This window comes from Heloderma suspectum, chromosome 1 (genome assembly GCF_057233095.1).
Source record: "Heloderma suspectum isolate Gila_16-S chromosome 1, 16-S_ref, whole genome shotgun sequence".
NCBI lineage: Eukaryota > Metazoa > Chordata > Lepidosauria > Squamata > Helodermatidae > Heloderma > Heloderma suspectum.
In genome coordinates, this window is record NC_139458.1 from 155886994 (window position 1) to 155908071 (window position 21078).

Consider the following 21078-nt stretch of genomic DNA (forward strand, 5'->3'; position numbering starts at 1 on the left):
ACATGATCCCTAAAATCAGTGGCTAACACAGGTGAAATTCTTTTCGGATTTATTTTTACAAGACTTCTTGCTTATCCATATAACAAACCAAGCCTTTATCACCCCAGAAAGTTCACTGATTTCACTACATTTATAAAACCATATGCTGGTTTTATAAAATTTATGTGAAATCATTTATAAAACTATATTTATAAAACCATATGGTGCGCAAGTTGTTTACCCCATGAACTGGCGGGGCTGAGAGCAAGAAAGCGAGCACACGGCCTCCTGCATGCACGTCTCTTCCGCCTTCAACTAGCTTTAACCAACAACCCAGGAACGCCCTAGTCCTGGGTTGTTTGATGTGATATCTCAACCCGGAACTCTCGGTTGTTGTAGGGTTAAACAACCCAGAGTTTAACCCAAGAACAAACCATGGGGTGTTGTTGCTGAAAGTTGATTCAAAATGGAAGTGGCAAGTGCATGGGGGTCAGTATTCTCATTCCCTTGCTCGCAGGCCCAACAACCCAAAGTTTAAACAACCCATGGGTTGTTGTTATGCGTGAACTGGGCATGTGCGCGTGCATGTCTGTCTACCTGTCTCTCTCTTGTTCAGCAACTTCACTAATCACTTTTGGCTAGTTGCTCAGAACAAATCCTGTGCAAGTTCATTCTATAATCCAAGCATTCATCACTATGGAAACCCTCTAAAATCAGTACCTCTTTATAACTTTGATAAACAGCATCAACAAAAGGTTATTCACTTGATTAGATGGTTATTTCATTTTCCCTAGGCATTGCCATATTTAGGGTTTTGGGGGAATAAACCAAATTGCATTTTAATAATATTTTGTTAAACTCTAGTCCTGCTACCAGTCTTTACAGTATATGGACCATCACACCAGCCCAACAGTGTCTATTTCAAAGAGGATCTCAGTGACTAAGCCACATAGCCCTAGAATGCAGATGTTCAAATTGTATACAGTGAATGCATGTGGGTAAACAACTGTATTTTCAGCTGAAAGCCTGCATAGAGCCTATATATATATACACACACACACAAAACTCTATGCATGTGAGGCTCTCTCAGTGTGATCAGGAATTTTGCTCTTCCAGACTTCCTTATTACACAGAGAGTGCCATTTGTGCATTGGCTTCATGCAGACATTCAACAGAATGCTTGTGGGATGGGACCTGCTGATACAATCCCCCTCTTCTTCAAGGCATGTTTATTGTACACAGTTTGAACATCTAAACAGAGGGATTGAGAGGACAGTAAAAAGAATATCCTCTAGAAATAGGAACAGGAAAAGGGTGTGTCCATAGCTGGAGCAGTGGGAGAAGGCACTGTTCCTAGCTCTGATCTCATTTTCAATGTGATGCTTGGATAGGCCTAAGCAGTGTTTTTATGTGTGTGTTTTTTATCATTGTTGTTCAGCTTCCAGCGAGCACATATCAGTTTTGGACCCCTATTTTCCAACTTGTTTAGACAGGTAGTATTTGCTTTTGCATTGCTTCTTAAACAATGGTGCAAATTTGCTGCATGAAATGTTTGTGTCTGTGTATTTCCCCATCAACAAGCGTAAAAGTAATTAAATAAGATTTCTGAAGGATAATTTATGAGGATGGAAGACAAATTACAAATGTAGCACGCTGGCAAAGCCTGATGATGTGATTTTGGTACTGCTGTGCTAATGTGATGTTTGCTTCTAATTCAGCAGAAATTAATGGAGTGCAAAGTCAGACACCATTAAAATGTCAGGAAAAATCTGTAAGTCAACACCATGAATCTTAGAGCTACAGTGATGCATAAGTCCTAAAGGTTGAGACTGTGAACTAATAAAAACTGCAACCACTATTAATATCTCCTGATATTAATCCTAATGCTTCATGAGAACACATTTTTATTTAGTGGCTACAGTGTTGGACTTCGGACTGGGGGGACCCAGGTTCAAATCCCTGCTTGGCAATGAACTTCACTGGGTGACACTGGCCAGTCACTATCTCTCAGCCTCACTTATATCATAGGGTTGTTGTGAGGATAAAATGGGGGCGTAGGGGAAGAATCATGTATGCTGCTTTGAGGTCCTTGGAGGAAAAGTAGAATATAAATGTGATAAATAAATGTCTCCTGGTATCCCCGTACTTCATGACAGCATATTATTGCTGTCATGTAACATCTGTAACAGTGGCACCAGGCTGACAAGAGCTGGGGGTCAGAGGCAAAGCACTTCTTTTAACATTATTCTGCTGACCCAAATTTTGATGATGTAGCATTGATGATGTAGGTGACGTAGCGCTGAAATTAAGAATGTGATCTGAATATTCCTGATAAAAATCTCAGCTCCATCATGAATTCGTGGTTGGACTCAGAGAAGCCCGTCTCTCATCTTTAGCCTGCTATCTATAGTAAAGGGATTTTAAGACAAGCCCACCTAACAGGGCTGTCATAAAGAGTTAATTAGATTAATTCTGCAAAGGACTTTGAGTACTTAGGGAAAGTGCTGTGTATAAATACAGGGCCCTCATACTTCTGTTTTTCTGATGCAACCCTGGCGCAGCTCAAAAAATCATTCCTGAAAGTCAGGGAACTTCCCAATATGCACTGTGCTGGCAGAGCACAAAGGGGGAGAAATTGGCAGAAGTCTGAGAAATACGCCCCTTGCATGCCATATGCAGCTCCTGTTGCTCCCACCTCCAAGTTCAGTAAAAAAAAAAATAGTGGGGTAAAGAGACATCTATAACAGCTACAGAGCACAAAAAGGGTCAAAATTATCTTGATTCCAACCTAATTTTGATTCTTTTGCAACTCTGTAGCTGCTATGGATGCCATTTTTGATTTTATTATTTTCTTCAGTGCTGGAGGTGGTGGTGGTGGTGGGGAGTCTAGGGGTGAAAATGGCCCATGAATCTCTCACAGTTGCTTACCCCTGAACTAGATACAAGCCATCATGTATAATGATAGGGTTCCAGTCTGTCTTTAGTGTGTGGCTGGGCTATTTCTGCTACTAAGGAGTTTAGTCTGGTGGTTTGATTGATCCCCTTTGGCAGGGTTCAAATGTCATGCTAAACCATGGTTTAATTTGACAAGAACGAGCCTTGGCTCATGCACTACCCTGCTCCCCTCTCCTCTGGAACAGCTGTGGGAAGGAGATTTTGCTTCCAATTTCTTTTGGCGGAGCTTATTGTGCCATCCAAACCTTAAACTGTGGTTACAGTTAACAGTTTAAGGAAGCCAGCTTCATAAGCTATTGTTTGAAGTTGGGGTTTGTTTGTTTTTTAACAAATCATAGTTAAGATTAACCACAGGTTGTTAGGCTCAGCAACAAGCTGCAGTTAATCTAAATCAGAAACAAAAGCTTCTGAACTCTTACTCAATGCCACATAAGGATGAGCAAATGAGCCTGAGGCTCACTGTGGCTTGCTCTCTTAATGTTCATCTATATTTTAGCGTGATACCCAAATCAGGCCGAGGTCAAGCAGGTTATAAACCATAAGACAGACAGAGACGTGTTCCTTATTATTCAGGAACCAGAGGAAAACAAGATTGGGATTGCAATTCTATGTGTGCTTATCTGGAAATAAGCACACTGAACACAGTGAGACTTACTTCTAAGTAAACGTGCATAGGATTGTACTGCAGGTTATGGAATGGAAATATAGCTCTACAGAATAGGAAAAAATTAACCCACTGTAACAAGTTTTGCCTGCTCCAAGTACCTGGGAGATGGATTTTTGGGTTGTTGTTGATGTTTTGCTTAAGGTGAATTCTAGCCAGCATTCCATCACATTCCATCAACTCTGTAGTGCATTAAGGAAGCCTGGAATTCTTCACTAACAATTCCAAATTCTTTAGTTAAAGCACTATCCACAAAACCTAGCCAATATTTGCATGATATACGTATTTGAAAGTCTTGGATTTTGGCAGCAGTTGGGGCAATAGGATAGGCAGTAGGGTGCAGAAAAGAGCCAATGAATAAACGGTCCTCAAACACACCAGAGCCTCTTGAGGGGAAATGGTAAGGCATGGATTAGATATTTGGGGTGGGTGGGAATCAGTGGTGCAGTGGTACATTTTACCATGCAGAAACTTGACATGTCAGCCCCCATAGTCACATCTCTTAGGGATTACATTATATTGTATTTATTATTGTATTATATTTAGTGGCATATAAATATCACAAATAAATAAATTTCCAAGAAAAGTCCAAAGCTTCAAGCTCCTGTGACGATCCATAGGGGGGAGAGAGAGAGAGAGAGAGAGAGAGAGAGAGAGTGATAATGGCTAGCGAGACCTGATCAGTCATGAAGTTTATTGGGTGACCTTGGGCCAGTCACTATCTGAGCCTAGCCTCCCGAACAAAGGGTTCATGTGCTAGGCCGAGCTTGTTCTCCAACTCCCCAAGTGTACAACACTGTTAAATATTGTTCTAGTTATGACATCATTGCTCCTGCTATGAAGCAAGTACCAGAGCTGCACTCCTCTGCATTCTTCCTCCACTATACCACTGATGAGAATCAAAGATGCTTAAGAGCCAACAGAAGTGACAGGGGGCTATTTAGAGTACAGAAGCCATTCCTTCTCATGGCTGGAACATCCACCTTTCAGGGGGAAGGGAGCTGAGCCTTTTAAGCAGATATAACTCAGATGTTTTCTCCACTAAAATGAGGAATATATATAGGAATGGATGAACACACACACACGAATGAAAGCTGAGATTTTTTAGGATCCTGTATCTGTGCGGCACAGTTATATCCATGAGAGTTTACATACCCATTAAGTATGAATTGATTTTATTGCTTATGTAACTATTAATTTATCAAAATTTTCTTGATGATTTTACTTATAGACATGAAAACTTTACTCTGTAAATACAGGGCAATATGAAGAAAGGAGGGGGAAACCTACAGGAGAAGGAATGAGGGAAGGGGGTAGGAAAGGGTTTACTGTTTGTATTGTACTGGAAAATTTACAAAAAATCTAATAAGCAACAGCAACAACAGTATATCCTATAAAATTCTACAGTACCTGTAGCAGCTGGGAAGAACACTCCAAATACAGTGAAGAAGGACTCGCCTGAGCTGTAATCCGGCAGTGTGTTGTTCAACATAAGTTCCTCGGAATAGCCAACAAAACCATGTTCTGCATGTTTCAAAGCAGAAAAACAACCACCACATGTTTAATGTCATAGCCCTTTGCATTCTTTACTTATGCTCTCTTTATTTACATTCTCTCTATCGCATGCTGTCGTTTTCCATTTCTGCCGATCTCTGGAGATGGTCTGTTTTCCACAAATGCCACATAAAGGGAACTGCATTATTACTGAATCACGGGGATATGAGAGCAATTGTTCCAAGGACACTTGGCACTGTGATGTCTGAAATGAGGGACATTTCATTCTGAAATGTGAGAATAAGGATGGGGAATGTGTGGCCCTCCAGATGTTGTTGGACTGCAACTCCCATCGTCCCTCCCCACTGCCTGTGCTGGCTGGGGATGATGGAAGTTGCAGTCCAACAACATCTGGAGGGCCACATGTTCCTACCATTGCTTTAGAATAAGTAAATCAGTTTAAAAGAAACACCATGCATTAAAATCAGTGACATTTCTATGTTATCAAAATAGTTTAGTCAGTAAACCTATGTTTAAAATATTAAAATTCTGATAGCTGCTCAGACTAGGGACATCTCTACACCTGCAATTTATCGTACATCCATGATTGGCCATTCACAGAGGTTTGCAGATTCATTACACGATGTCATAATCCTTCAGTGATTTTCCTGCCATTTCCTCCTGCCTATCTTGCGTTATCCCCAAATGGAAAAAAATAAATATTTTTTTCAGCCTGCGTAACAGGAGTGCCACCACCTGCCAATGTTCTTTTCCCATAGTGTGAAAAAACCACTTTGTTTGGGGTTGTTGGGGGCATGGTCGTGATGACGACGACAGCGATGCTGGAGGGTTGAGCATGTCAGTATACGGACCTGCTGGCTTGCTGCCATGCAGGCTTGCCACCATGCCGTGACTAAATGCAATACTATGACTTTTGCTCCCAACTTCAGCTGCTTACTTCACAACACAGAATGGCTGGCATACCAGCATTCCAGCAGTTCCCAAGGAAACCAGTCCCTGTGGGGGCAGGGTTCAGGCAGTTCAGGGGAGGTTGTCCAATTGCACAGCGTGTCAATCTCAACCAAACCACCAGAAATCTGAGAGGGGAGGGCAAGGGGCAGGAACCAGGGAGGAAAGTTCGCAATGCCCCCAGTGCATGTAATGGCTTTTTGCAGAAAAGTAGCTACCCCATGAAAAGGTAAGGAATGGAATATAATGATATAGGAACAACTGTGTAAAGGAGGCCAATCTAATCTCACGCTGAAACCAGATGGAGAAAGCCCCAGTATTGATGTGGATTTCTGCCCCCGTGTGATGAACCCCTAAGAACCCACCCTACAGAAAGCAGCTTATTAGACCAGTGGAACCCTATTGGCTCCTTGTGTCACTTGATCCTGCTGAGCCAGTAGCTGCAGTACTACCCTTCGGCCATCCGTAGTAGTGGTGCTACAGAGAACAGACCAGCACCTCCCTCATACATCAAGTTGCTGCAATGGCATAGAGAGAAAAGCCCTTTGGTCAAGCTGCTTGAATTGCACATTTGAGACCACCTGACACTTTACTGTAATTAGCTGATGATAAATTAGCAAAGCTATGATTGTACATGTCCTGTGTTACAACAGCAAAATGATTCTACGAATTCTGCAGCATATAAAGGTGTTTACAAATTAATCATATTTTCATCTAATTTTTTACGCAGCATTCAAGGGGAAAGGGACTGAAATTGCACCCACCCCTGGCTTTTAGAAGTTACTAATATAACACAATATAATCTACACCAATAGGTAGCTGTATTGAGCAACCACATGCAAGTTTACCTGGAAGTGAGTCCCAGTGTGTTCAATAGGGCTTACTCCCAGGGAATTGTGTACAGCAGCTTTCGCCAACCTGGTGCCCTCCAGTTGTACCGGACTTCAACCCCCATCACCCCCATGCTGGCTGGGAAGGATGCAAGTTGTAGTCCAACACATGTGGAGTGTGCCAGCTTGGTGTAGGCTGGTGTATAGGATTAAGCATCCTTAAATCACTTCTCTCTGGCCCTGGGGAAATCTCATCTAACAGGCAAAGATACTTGCCTTAACCCCACAGTCAACTGAGATAAACTTGAGGTTGGGCCCATTGACATCTGGCAAGTCTTCAAGCAAAGTCACAGAGGTCTTCTCCATCACCATGATTAGTCATCACAAAAAAGAAAATTGTATCTTTCTTGATGCCTTAACCCAATGACCACTGATCCATGGAACCTGGAACCTAGTGTCTATTATTCATGGAGTCTGGAAGCAAAATTTGCTATAAAACTTTACTTAAGGCTTCCAGGGAGGAGTTGGTTAGACAAGGTCATGCACAACAGAAAAAGGATCCCAGAGGAGGAGTGCTGAACAACAAGATTTAGCACGGTGGCTGTGCACACATTCCACACCCAGCATGTAGCATGCCATTGCAAAAAAGAAAAACAAACTACCAAACCAAACACACATCCATAGCCCTCACTGACTTCCCTTAGCAAATGGAGGGGGAGCCTCCTGGTTGCAGCCTAAATCCTAACCAGAGCACAGTGAAGTGAGAAACACTTGTTTCTACACAGTTCTAAACTTCTGTGTAAGTGGGGAGGTGTAAAAGAACCTTTTTAGATTTTTAGAGATGTTTACTGCTTTGGAGCGTCGGACACACCTTAGAGGTTTGGAAAAGTCTGAGGTTTCTGCCTAGTGCTTTGAGAACTTGGAAAATGACTCGGGAGGTGAAGCAGTGCTGCCAACAAGCAGTGGTTATGTGGGGGGAGCCCATTATGCAACTACCGAAAGGATATCGACTGTGCCAAGTGCCGTGAAACCTGGACTTCATTACAGATTAGTCAAGTTTTGGGTCAGCTTCAAGATGAAGCCAGTTCACAAAGTTAAAGCTAAGGAAACTCTGTCATAGAAGCAGGATTGTAGTGTGAAACTCAACCATGCAATGCAATAAATGTTGCATATCAACAACAGGCATTTTAAAAACACGCATTTCTAGAATAATTGTAATGCTCAATATAAAATCATGTCTAACTTTTGTTTTCATCAAAAGGAAAAGAAGAGCCTATTTACTGTGATTTAAAATAGTTGCGTGGTTGATTGGATATACTATATGCACAGTATTTAATTTCTAATATTAACTGGAGCGAGAATTTAAGGAAGCCTGGAGGTGATGGCCTTTCTCCCCTGAATCCCTGATGTGTACAACTGGATTTAACTGCCCAGTGATGAGGGAAGGGCAGCGTACATGAATTAAGAGATGCCCGTTTCTTAATTCTTACTTTCACATTGATCCTGAGGATGGCCAAATATATTTCAACACCAGAGACATAAAATCCAACCAGCACTTGCACTTCACAGTAAAAAAAAAAAAAAAGTTGAGAAATTGTGAGTGATTTAGCATTCTTTAATGGTGATTGAAGTCTCAGTTTCAACCCTGCTTATCTTTAAACTAATGTTTCAAAACTATACTCCGCTGAGACTGGACTCAGACAAAACCATGACAAAGAGGGCTATCTTATGCATATCTATTGTCAGAAGTACGCGCCATTGAATTTTATGTGGCTAATTATGCCATTGTAAGTGGCTATAGAATTCTAGCCTAGAAATAATTCTAAATTAATAAATAAGGGAGAGAGAGAGATCACCCCATTAGTATATTGGGATGTACTAAGAGTTCTGCTGGAGCTACATGATCCTGTTGTAGCATTAATTATACACTCAAGCAAATGTTAAGGGATCTTTAGGGCTCCAACCCTAAGCATATTTATTTTGAAATAAGCTTCATGATTATCGACTGATTTAAATAAAGCTCACTTCCAGTTAAATGAATTTTTAGAATTGCATGCAAAAACCTGGCTGTATACTCTGCAATCCCTTCGTTCATTGGGTGATCTATTTCTTAGAAAAAGTGGCGCTGCATCCTGGAAATACTTGGTCCCTACATCTTTACTTACACATGAACAAAATAATTAATTCTCATATATCAGACAGCAGATAAGATGAGAAGCAATGGAATTTATAATGGCTTGGCAAGTGTTGCTGAATGCAGCTTCCCAGACTGCTATTTCTCTAATGTAGATATGTCATTGTGTTAAGAACATAACAAGTGCCTTGTTGGATTAAACTAAGGTCCATGTAGTCCACCATTCTGACCCCAGCTACATGCCTCTGGGTGATATCCCGTTACAGTCATTGTGGGACGTGGGACTGTACTCTGAGATGTCCGAGATACAAGAAGGTACTACTCCTTTATAATCAGTCAAAAGGAGTGGGAAGAATCTTGAATTAAGAGTTATAGCAAACCACAGTAATTCAATTCCTTCCTGACTTAGGGGGGGGGATCACCACGTGTGGGTGGCTAGTTGAACACATCTGAACTTCACAGTATACCTACCGGTCTTGTAAATAAACCCATAAAAATGGCTAGTCTGAAAAAAAAATTAAAAAAAAGATTAGCCTGCTGGAGCTAGTAGAAGAGGAACAGAAACACATTGAATTTCCATGCTGGCTGGAAGAAGTGAGCTTCTCTCCTCCGGCAACTCACTTGGTTTCTACACTAGGCACAGAGATGGGATGAGCTTCTGACCTCCACCAGTCTGCACACTCACCTGTATGGAATTCCTTGTCACCAATGGCTACGAGGCAAGTGCTTAAATACAAGGCTGAAGTACATGTATTTTAAGGAGTTGGCACTATGCTAACCCCACTCTAGGTCTTTGGCAAATTACACTGGAGAAGTGTAAGCAGCCTAGTATTAGCACCAGTAATGCAGTCTACCCAACCAGTGTAAAGACAGTTCTTCTTCAAGAGACTCTTCAATTTCTAAAAGGGTAAACTGCTACTGTAGATAGCCCATGTACATGTCTGCAGGGAGAATCATAGAATCATAGAATAGTAGGGTTGGAAGGGGCCTACAAGACCATCGAGTCCAACCCCCTGCTCAATGCAGGAATCCAAGTCACAGCATCCCTGACAGATGGCTGTCCAGCCTCGTCTTGAATGCCTCCAGTGTGGGAGAGCCCCCCCCCCAGGTAATTGGTTCCATTGTCATATTGCTCTAACAGTCAGGAAGTTTCTCCTGATGTTCAGCTGGAGATCAGCACAAGAGTCCACAACATAGGCCAGTAACTAGTTCCTAGATTAGGGGTGGGCAATTTCTAGCCCTCCAGATGTTTTGGTTTACAACTCCCATAATCCTGCACCATTGGCTATGCTGGCTAGGGCTGATGGGGAGTTGTAGGTCAAAACATCTGGAGGGCACAAATTGCCCACCCCTGTACTAGACGATCACCACAGGTGATGGATTATCATCACAGAGCTCAAATCTAGTTCACTCCCTTAAACTCAAGAAAATAATGCATATAATCCAGATTGTGTGTCACATGAAACACAGAATAGTTGTCAGCAGGACAACTATTGTCCTGTTTGGAACAAATCCAGTATTAAGTATAATTTATTTATTATAAGGATATAAACATTCAGAATTGACCATGTTTGAATGGTTGACAAGGTTACCTCAGATGTTTATTTATTTATTTATTACATTTCTATACCACCAATAGCCAAAGCTCTCTGGGTGGTTTACAAAGATTACAAACATTTAAAAATACAATATACAGATTTTAAAAGCCGATTTAAAGCCAAGATGTTAAAAGAAATATAAAAAGGAAGATTCCTTGCAAGGAGTCATTTGGGGGGAATAAATCCTGAGCCAGGAATCTTATTTTTTAATTTCGTTTTTACATCTAAAGTAATATTGTCAACCATTCAATCAATGTTGATTCTGAATTCCACATGACAAGCAAAGTGAACCCTCCAAAAAAGAGAGATTGCATACATCAGAAGTTGAAGAAGTAAAAACAATCTAACAAGGCCCAGCCCTGAGAAATGCAGTTTGGCCTCCTTATCTTTTGATGGAAAAGAATGTGCTCCCTCAGATTAATGACGTGTTTACCCAAAAGGAAATCACCACCCTTCTGATGCACTGACTGTTTGTTCCTTCCAAGTCACTGTTTGCAGATTCTGAGTTGATCTCCCAAACCTTCCCATTTAAAGCCAGCATACAAAATGATTTCCTATTGGTGGCTGGCTGCTCTGTGTCCCACAGTTAACCCTGTCCTGAAAGCTTTGCTGCAGGGGTGTTAGAAGAATATATTCTACCTGTTATCCCAGCTGCTTCCAATGTCAGTGAGAAAGTTTGCTATTTAGGTCATGCTACATTATTCACATGCAGAGAGAGAAAAGGGACTTCTTAAAAAAAAAAAACAGACAACTAAAATATTGCAGGATACCACTTCCACCCCCAGGAGTAACTATTCTCCAGCCACAGCACAGAAATATTTTTATGCTGACAATACCAAAGAAGTAGATTCAAAAACACAATGATACTGCATCTATACAATTCAGTACAGACAAGCACATGTATATACTGCAATTGTTCCAATTGTACCGCACAAGTACAGAAAGTGGCACTGAGCCCAGAGCTGAGTATCCTGAGAATTTCAGGCTGCAGTCCTATACCCATCAAACTGGGAATGATTCCCATTGAACTCAGTGGGACTTACACTTGAGTAGACATGTATAGCTTTCATTAAAAACAAAAACAAAACATACTAGCCCATCACTCAACAACAGAGCACATGTTTTGAATGCAAAAGGTCCCAGGTTCAGTCCCCAGCATCTCCAGGTAGGGCTGGGAAATATCCCTGTCTGAAACCCTGAAGGGCTGCTGTCAGTCAGTCCATGTAGACAATGTTGAGCTAGATGGACCAATGGCCCAACTAGGTAGAAGGCAGCTTCCTATATTCCTCTGTTCCACATGGCTGCAAAGTGTGTTTAAAATTCCTGAGTATATAGAAGCTGGGGGGGAGTATATGAGTAGTATCAGTAGCTGCCATTAAAGGGCTGGATGTGCCTGATCTCGTCTGATCTCAGAAGCTAAGCATGGTCAGCCCTGGTTAGTACTTGGATGGGAGACCACATGGGAATCAGGCTTCCTGCATTGAGCAGGGGGTTGGACTCGATGGTCTTGTAGGCCCCTTCCAGCCCTATGATTCTATGATCTCCAGAGGCCAGGTAGCAGGACTGCAGTGGCCTGTGAACTCTGTGTTCCAGTAAGCAGTGAAATGAATGCCCCTGCTCCACCGCTGCTCTGTACAGAGCGTGTGCTACTTGTGCGATGGACTCAGTGGCAACTGTTAACTAAGCCCTGCAGAATCGAGTGGAGGGGCTCAACTGCAGTGGCTGTTGCTCACCCACTGGTTCATTTTGTTTGCTAGTTAGCCTGCCATTACGACTGCAGCAGGCAGTATCACCATCCTAAAGAAGGAACTGAAGCACCCACACCAGGTCCTAGAATAGCGCCTCACGCTTTTACATTTTTCTTCCTATTCTCTTGTCCAAGGGAGGATATACGGGTTCCACCTACGTCTGGAGTAAAACTTGACTTTAAGCAAGGGCTGCTCCTCACCTATGCAGCTACTCAGTAGATTTTGTGTGTGTGCGTCTGGGAGGGAGCACCTGCACGAGACAAAAAGAATATGAAAAAGGGGCCTAGTTGTCATCTTGTTTGAAAAATGTGGGTTCTGCCATATTGAATTTAGAGAAAGACGAGAAAGCAAGTCAGATGGGAAAATGTAAAATAAAAAAGCACAAAAGGCAAAACATTGTAGACAGGGACAAAACGTTTGCGAAGCTAATTGCGGGGTTGTCCAGATTGGAAAATTTCGGAAATACAGAAAGAGATAAAAGATTAATTAAAACAAAAGAAAGTGAGGCTTAAATGACAGTACAGGAGAATGGCATTTGATAATCATGATGGAAAAGGTCATGGCTCGAGAACAGTGAATGGAACTTTAAGATACTGTCTGCCCAGCCCAGTTTATTGACCAACTCCCATCCTACGGCCAAAGTCAAAGAGAAAGACTGGCAACCCTATCAAAGTAGATTCCTGTTGTTTTCCTCAATTTTAAAATATATTTTTTTCCTAATAGCCATTGCTATCTCATTCCACATCCTTAGCACCTCCCAAGTTATTCAAAGAGGTCTTTCAGGCCCCACCTTCACGTCAAGTCTATCAAAAAGAGATGGGTGTCTTGTGTGATTATCATCCAACACATGCCACTAAGCATATTTGTGAAGTATGATCTAGGAGATGAAGACAGGTTGGAATTAAAAATGAGGTGGGAAAAGCTGGAGCAGCAACTGATGGATGCAATAGTTGAAAACATATTCTAAACTGTTAGCATAATCAAAATTCTCTCACACCCCACATTCCTAACAGACAAGATCTACTCACACCCATGAAATTTCAGTGAAGTTGTAAATAGTCTTTGTGCTTTAGAATACAAATCACAAGATCAAAAAGCAAACTATATAACAATGGACAAGGTTCGACAGTAGTAGTGACATTTTGGCTGTATTCTGACAGCTAAAGAGATGTCATGGAGCTGATAAACTTTAGAGTGTAATCCCATGCATGTTTATACAGAAAAAAGGCCTACAACTCCCAGCATGCCCCAGCTGGGGCATGCTGGGAGTTGTCTTTTTTTGTCGAAATGTGCATAGGATTGAGCCTTTAAACAGTTGATTTGTCCCTCCATTCCTTCTGCCTCAAAAGTAATGGGTAAGTCTTTTATTTTAGCCATGATCTGTCTTCGAAATATATACTTCAGAGATTCTGCAGGCCTCTGTAGGCCTATCAATGTAAGGCCCCCTAACAATGTTATAATATAAAAAGAAGAAAAGAAATATGTCTGCATTGCAATCCGGACTCCAGACAATTGGCAGATAACCAGTTAATAAATTTCTTCTCCAGACTGTTGAATAGACTGGCCTATGGTCAAGAGTGATGTCACATCAATTCAATGCACTATAATTGGAAAAATGTGGGTGGAAACAAGCAGGGTGGCTTTTTATAAATAAAAGATTGCATTAGCAGTCTCCTGCTTTGTTCACCCATGGTGTCTACCTTGTTCAGTAGCTGAGTGGGATTTCTGCTGCTGGTTTTGGTCAGTAGTTTTGCAGCTAGGAATTCAATGCCAATTTCCAGATGTGTTTCAAGCCAGAAGTCAGGACTCAGGAGAGCAAAGCCTGGAGGACGGAGGGATTAGCTGCACATCACCACCTATCTCCCCACAACACGCACATGCACACAATCTTCCTATGCCTTCTCTCTCTTTCAAAACTGTGGCACACCCTTTATACCCCCAAATATACACAAATATTTTAAAGTGTTTGGCGGGGGGGGGGGGTCATCTAGTCTGCTAGGTTCCACCCAAATTCTTTCCAGTTAAAGATCTCCGCAAAGAAAGAAATACTAGCAAAAAGATAACCTCAGTTATAAGTTCTTAACAAAGATTTTATTCCTTCTACTTTGGACACAAAGGCTGCAGTCCTACACACACATACCTAAGGGTAAATCCCATTGAATTCAATGGGGCTTACTTCTGAATAGACATGAATAGAATTGCATTGTAAATGGACTAAGTGACACACCTGTCCTTCAGGGTCAGATATAGTGTTGTACTTATTGAACACAATGCATTACCCCTGTTGAATTTAAACAGAGAACTCAAGGAATAGTTTTTTTGAAGAATACACCCTATTAAACGTGTATACCCCTTCTCCTAATAAACAAAAATGAGTAATGTCAGCAACAAGATTCATACACAAAACAACTCCAATATAATGGGGTAAAATAATCTATTGTAAGAGTGCAGCAAAATAATATATTCAAGAAATAATGCAGCTAAGAGTCACAGAACTGGGAGGGGACCATACTGCTATTTAAAGTATGCATGAAGAGGTCCAGCTTTTTCCCCATGGAATATGATAGTTATATTTGCATACAGAGGGAGTATTGTCCATGTTGTATCATAAGATTTGTTGATTTGTGTTCTGTCTACTTGTACTTCATTAAAAGCTTGTAATTCACATGAAGTTGCCTTAAAGTAGGACTCTATAGTATCGGAAATGTGCATATGGTGGGGCGGGGGGGGACAACACAGCAGAATCATGCCCACTGCCTCCCCCACCTGAACCCCTTTAGCATAACTGGTGAAAGAGCCTTCACCCAATCAGGGACCCTGGCTTTTTGCAGGGTTCTCAATGGGGTTTGGTCTAAAATGCCAAATGTGTAGCTGATCGTAAAATCGTTTTACTGTTGCGCAAGTGTGCAGGCTCCTGATCCAGACTGGGACCACGGTGCTTGGGTAGGGGGTTAAACCTTCCCACTCAGCTGTTGCCCATTCATGATGGCGATTTAGGGGGAAAGTGGCTGGGTGGGAAGGTTTAATCACCCTCACACACACACACACACACACACACATTGTGGTCCCAATCCAGATCAGGAGCCTGCGCGATTACATTAAAGTAAAAAGAATTTAGGATCAGCTACATGCTATGCATTTAATCTCGCATGTAGTTTAACCCTTAGAGTCTTTGCACAGACACTTGTAGGCTCTTTCATAAACTATGCTGAATGTACACAGGGGGAATGGAGGGACGAGCAGGCATAATCCTGCCTCTGCTCTCTGTATGTATTCCCATTTCCCCTACCCAAAATACATTTTTAAACTGGAGATGGAACCTGGACCCTTCTGAATGCAAAGCATGTGTTTTGCCATTGAGCTATGAAGCCACATGAAAGCTTCTTCATGACTGGTCTGGACTGAAGTCTCTGTTGTCCCTCTTCCTGGCAGTCTTCTTGCACATTCTCTATTGTTAATGGAGTCTCTTCCTTACTGCTAATTGCTTCTGTGCATCCACTTGTCTGGATGTCACTGGCCAACATAATCATATTATTGCAGTACTTTTCCATCTGCAATGGCTGCCAGTCCGTGTCTGAGACCAATTCAAAGTGCTGGTATGGGCCAGGTTACCTGAAGGATTGTCTCCTCCCATATGTACCTGCCTGGACCCTAAGATCATCCTCAGTGGTCATTCTCCAGGAGCCCCTGCCAAAGGAAGGGAGGTGGCGGGGGGGGGGCACTACCAAGAATAGGACTTTTATGGCTGTGGCACACTGGTTGTGGAATGAGATTCCCAGAGGTGCCTACTTTGTGTTCTTTCCAGCGCCAGGTGAAGACCTTTTTATTTCCAAAGCATTTTAGTATTTTAGCTGTTGTTTTAAATCTGTTATTGTATTCTAAGTCTCTGCATTGCTGCCAGGTTTTATTCTGTTTTTTACTTCATTTTATACTGTAGTTTTATACTTTAGATTTTTATAATGTATGTTATACTGAATTTTATGGTTTTAGTTGTTGTGAACTACCCAGAGAGCTTCGGCTATTGGGCGGTACAGAAATGTAATAAACAAACAAATAAATAAACAAATAAGTGTCTTGTTAATGCTGTCCGGTTTCTCTTAACAGAACCTAAACCCATCTGTTTCCTGACCCCACCTCAAATTGTCCCTCCCCCCCCCCCCAATTTACCAGAGTTCCATAGGTATATAATGCAATAGCATAAAATCAGTTTCAATTACATGGAGCTGAGGGACAGAAATTGGAAACCTAAGATTACAGTTCTTGAAGTAAACAGTTTTATAGGAAACGTGTGTGAAGACTGATATTGGGATGGTGTGGGGTGAAACTGAACTGATATATATTGAGAGTCTGGACAGAATATGAATCCAACAGTCTGCTGCACGGCGGGATGATCCACTCTCCAAAATCACAATTACTACTGACATTATGTAATCTGAATGATATGTAAAATGTGGGATGCAGTCATCAATTCTTTGCAAAACTCTTGTAACTTTTTGTACCATGCAACATTATAAAGAGTAGCTTTCAGGCCAGCTGCCTTGATCGCAGGCACCTGTTTTTTCTTAATGTTACGGGTAACATTAAATGTGAACTAGGTGATGCGTTATGACTTTTTTTGCTTGTGCAAGGAGTATAAACTTACAAAAATCACATTCACCTTAGATGCATTTTGGCACTGTGTTTTATTCAGTTAAAAAAAAAGGCGGATGATAAAATATACTATCCTCAGCATTACCATCTATAGAAAATGGTAACCAGTTTGGTATGATCATGAGACATAAAACAAGCCAGATGTTCCTGCCTAACTTAGTAGATATGTAAATATCCAATTAAAGGTCCTAGCAAGAAAGACAAAGAAAAACGTTTTACTTGAAAACAAACATTTGCAACAGCCGTTTCTCTGTAAATATTTCTTGTAAAACAAAACCCAACAACAACAAAAATATGAGAAATTAGTAACAGATCATATCCAGGGAGAACGAAAAATGTCAACTAAATTTTACTTACATCCTTCATAGCTCTGTTTTAACAGAACTCCTGAAACTAATTGCCAAAACAGGAGAATGGGTGCCTAAGTGCAGGATATATTTGGAAGGAATCATAGACAAATTGCCAGAGAGATGCTAGGAAAATAAAAGCTTGGCAATATTAATAAGACTCTTATCTTCTTTTCCCCTTCCTGTAGAATACTAAGCAAAAAGAGAAAAAGAGGCTTTGACAACTCAATGCAGGGCTACCAACAGAGTTTTCTGGGCCTGGTATACTACCTCATTTGAACAACATTCTTACTTTGGGTTTCTACATATGGCCTAATTAGAAATACCAAGTTGATAGAAATCTAGCAGGTACTATGTACTTGCTAATACTATGAACCAATGGGAATTGGGCTCTTCATCAACAGCTTGCCTAAGTATGAATATGAAAGAATACTACATTTGCCACCTGGCTTTTATTTCTGATGCTCCACACTCGATAACATCAGTCAGAGGAAGAAACCTACCTTTCTATCTGTCCTTCTCTTCTGGCTCCAGCACCCGAATCTGAGCTTCCCAAAATGGGTTCACCTGTATTCCCCGTTGGTGGCCTTGTTGAAAAGTTTTGGTTTTTTTTAAAGATTATAGCATTTTTAGTGTTTTATTATTTTAGTCCCTTTGTTGTGGTTTTACCTCTGGTACCAGAAGTTATATTTAATGTGGTGTTCACATGTGTATTAGTTTTATAATTTTGATACTGTTGGGATGTAATAATAATAACAATAATAATAATGTTTTATATTGTAAAATGCCTAGAGAATTTTTTTTGTATGGAGCATGTAATACATAAAATAAATGAATAAATAATGGATATAAGCAAATATATTGAGTGTAACGGGGCTGCTGGTCTCAGACAGGTTGCAATAGGAAGGGATGAGTGAGTGGAAACTGTTGTCACTACAGGTAAGCAAGCATATGGCAAGTTGCATGGCTAGTATAGGCAGGGCATGTGCGAACTACAATTTCAAATGTTAAAACTCCCCCCCAATATAAAGAATGTGCTGCATAAAGAAGGGTTTACATACAAAGACAGCATTTTATTGAAAAGTACATCAAGGAATTAAAGAGAACTTGTGTTTTGAAAGGCATTTAGACCCTTCAGAATTTAGAGGGCATGAAATTGTCCACAGTTATGGGTACCTTGCAGCACATTCTCTAATGAATCAAAACATACAGCGAGGCAGACCTGAGTCCATCCTCATGGATGGAAATAACAGGGTCTGGTTTGTCTTGGTCCAACTGTATAGTGCCTCAGTAAATATTAAACTGAAACAAAAGCATACCCATTCCGTAATATCGGCAGCATTCAAAGATATTTAGGGCGCGATCCTGTTCAGATAGGTGGCCGCCTCTGACCTCGGAGGTGACCGCCTATCCAATGCAAGGCAGGAGAAGCACGGAGGGGGTCGTTCCCTCCGTGCTTCTCCTGCCCTGCATTTTCAGCTGGACAGCCGATTACGGCTGTCTAGCTGTGGGAGGGCAGAGCAGGGGAGGAGGCTGCTGTACGGCATATTGGATGTGATGTATGGGCATTTCCACCCTCCCAACCCTGGAACACCCGCCAGGAACACCCCATTTAGGCCGCTCCACGCTCCTCTTGTGAGTGTGGAGGACAGGGCTGTCCCGCGCTGCCTTTGAGGCAGCGCAGAAGTGGGGGGAGGTCGATTCTCCGGGAGCCGATCTCAGAGTGCAGGCTCTGAGGTTGGTTCCCAGAAAAACAGATATCCTATGGCTGTGTAGCCACTGAGTAGCAGTCATACGATTGCTCTCCATGGGTCTAGGAAGTATTTAAGCAAACAGTTTGTTCACATGTTAAAATTAGACCCAAGGTATGGACACAGAAACATCATACTGTAAGGGCCTGAAGCTGGCTTGGACAGTTATTTCAAATCTACGTACAAACTCAGTCCTTGTCCACTTCTACAGGACCTGTTGATTAGCGCCTCTCCATTATGCCCATTTATCTCTCCAATTTCCTCTCTTCGTCTTTTCTTCCCTTTTTCATTGGTCTGGATCACTCACTCTTCCAGTCCTACAAGCTTCCCTTAGTCTGCTGCCTTCTCAGAGCCAGAGCTGCTTCTTTCCAGAGCCGTACTTCTCCTGCCTGTTGCTGCCTATGACATTCTGCCTTCCTTCTCTAGGACCTGAGCAGCTTATCCAATGGCTTCCAAAGAACCTTCTGCTTACATAAAAACACTCAGCCAATGACTGTGACAAGTTTAATCACACATCTTCCCTTGGTCAGTGTATTACAGTATAGAGGTGCAAAAACTGCAGCTGGGGGTTGTATGTGGCCCACCAAACTATTTCTAACGGGCCAACAGACACCCCCCACATCTGCTGCCACCAAAAAAACGGTGCCTGAGGTTTCCTTGCTAGCAATAGTGCAGGAATCCCTTCCCTTATCTCTGATCTCTGTTGAGATATCAGAGATAAGTAAGGGGTTTCCATGTGTGTGTATATGCTCACGTGTGCCCATTTGTGCCCCCTGGTGCTGCCTGTTGTAGCTCTCTAGGCCAGAAACATTGTATACCCCCATGTTAGATGAAGCTCCAGCTTTTAGATGATGAGAAATCACAAGTGTTTTCTAAGCTTTGGGTTAGGGTGATAGATGAAGCAAACAGTGTAGAAGAAAGAATTTTGGCTGGTGCAGCTTGCATCCAGGTGTGAAGCAAGTTGCTCCTTTCACAGTTCCTACTTCTAGGCACAGGATTCCTGTCTTCCTTTGTGTCTGGTCCCTGTTTGTCAAATTGCACTTTGTCCCTAAGACCTGTTAACCTCACAAAAATGTGCTTCTTCACATGTGCCTGGGATTGTAAGAAGCCCTGGCTCAAATTAAGCCATAATTGTTCTCTTCTGAAACTTTCCCACATTTTATCTGTCTTCCTTTTCAAGCATAACCTCCGAACAGTGGGATCTGAGCACCGTTAAGGTGAGTGTCCCATGTACTTTTGCACTGATATATCCAAAAGGGCATTTAATTTGTGCTTGTGGGTGGGTTTGTTTTTGTGCTGGTGGTTGCTGCTGTCATAGGTCATATTTTCCACTGGGGCACACCGAATTGGCTTTGCCTGCTCTGTTGCTGTGTATGGCATACAAGTACAAGGCATACAAGTACCTAATGCCTCCCCAGGAATCATCCATTATCCCACTCCCTGTTGCCAGTTCTGCAAAACCAGAATATCCTTAGAGGTAAAATCACATACAAAGCTGCTAAGAGATATGACATTCAGTAATGGAACCCTGGGTGGTCTCCTGACACCAACACAAATGCTATGAAAATTATAATGATTTCCAGAAGGCTGGTTGTGTTAGTATATATTGCAGGAAAAAGAACGAAGAGTCTTGTGACACCTTATAGGCTAACTGTAACAAGTTTATTGTGCGATAAACTTTGGTGGACTGCAGTCCACTTTATCAGATGAAATGTCATCCAAGAAAGTGTAAGATGTCTCCAGATTCTTTGTTATTTATGAAAATCGTAGATTATTTTGCCTTCAACCAGTCAATGGCTATCATCTAGCTGTCTTACAAAACCGATTTGACTATTCTGTACAGAAGATATTTTCCCACTCAGCATTATAACCTGGAATAGACCTCATGCTCCTGTGCTCTTTCCCCATACCGAACCCCATTGGAAGGAGAAGTAACACTGAAAGCCTGATAGACAAAGG

General features: G+C 41.8%; 1 protein-coding gene across 1 annotated transcript in view; it reads right to left on the reverse strand.

The window, feature by feature from the left end:
- The window catches only part of SLC12A8 (solute carrier family 12 member 8), a 91232-nt gene that overhangs the window by 34130 nt on the left and 36024 nt on the right, over nucleotides 1-21078 (reverse strand). Inside the window, exon 6 of the mRNA XM_084807644.1 lies at nucleotides 5009-5122. Coding sequence (XP_084663770.1) covers nucleotides 5009-5122 — 114 coding nt within the window. The remainder of the gene's footprint in view (nucleotides 1-5008; nucleotides 5123-21078) is intronic.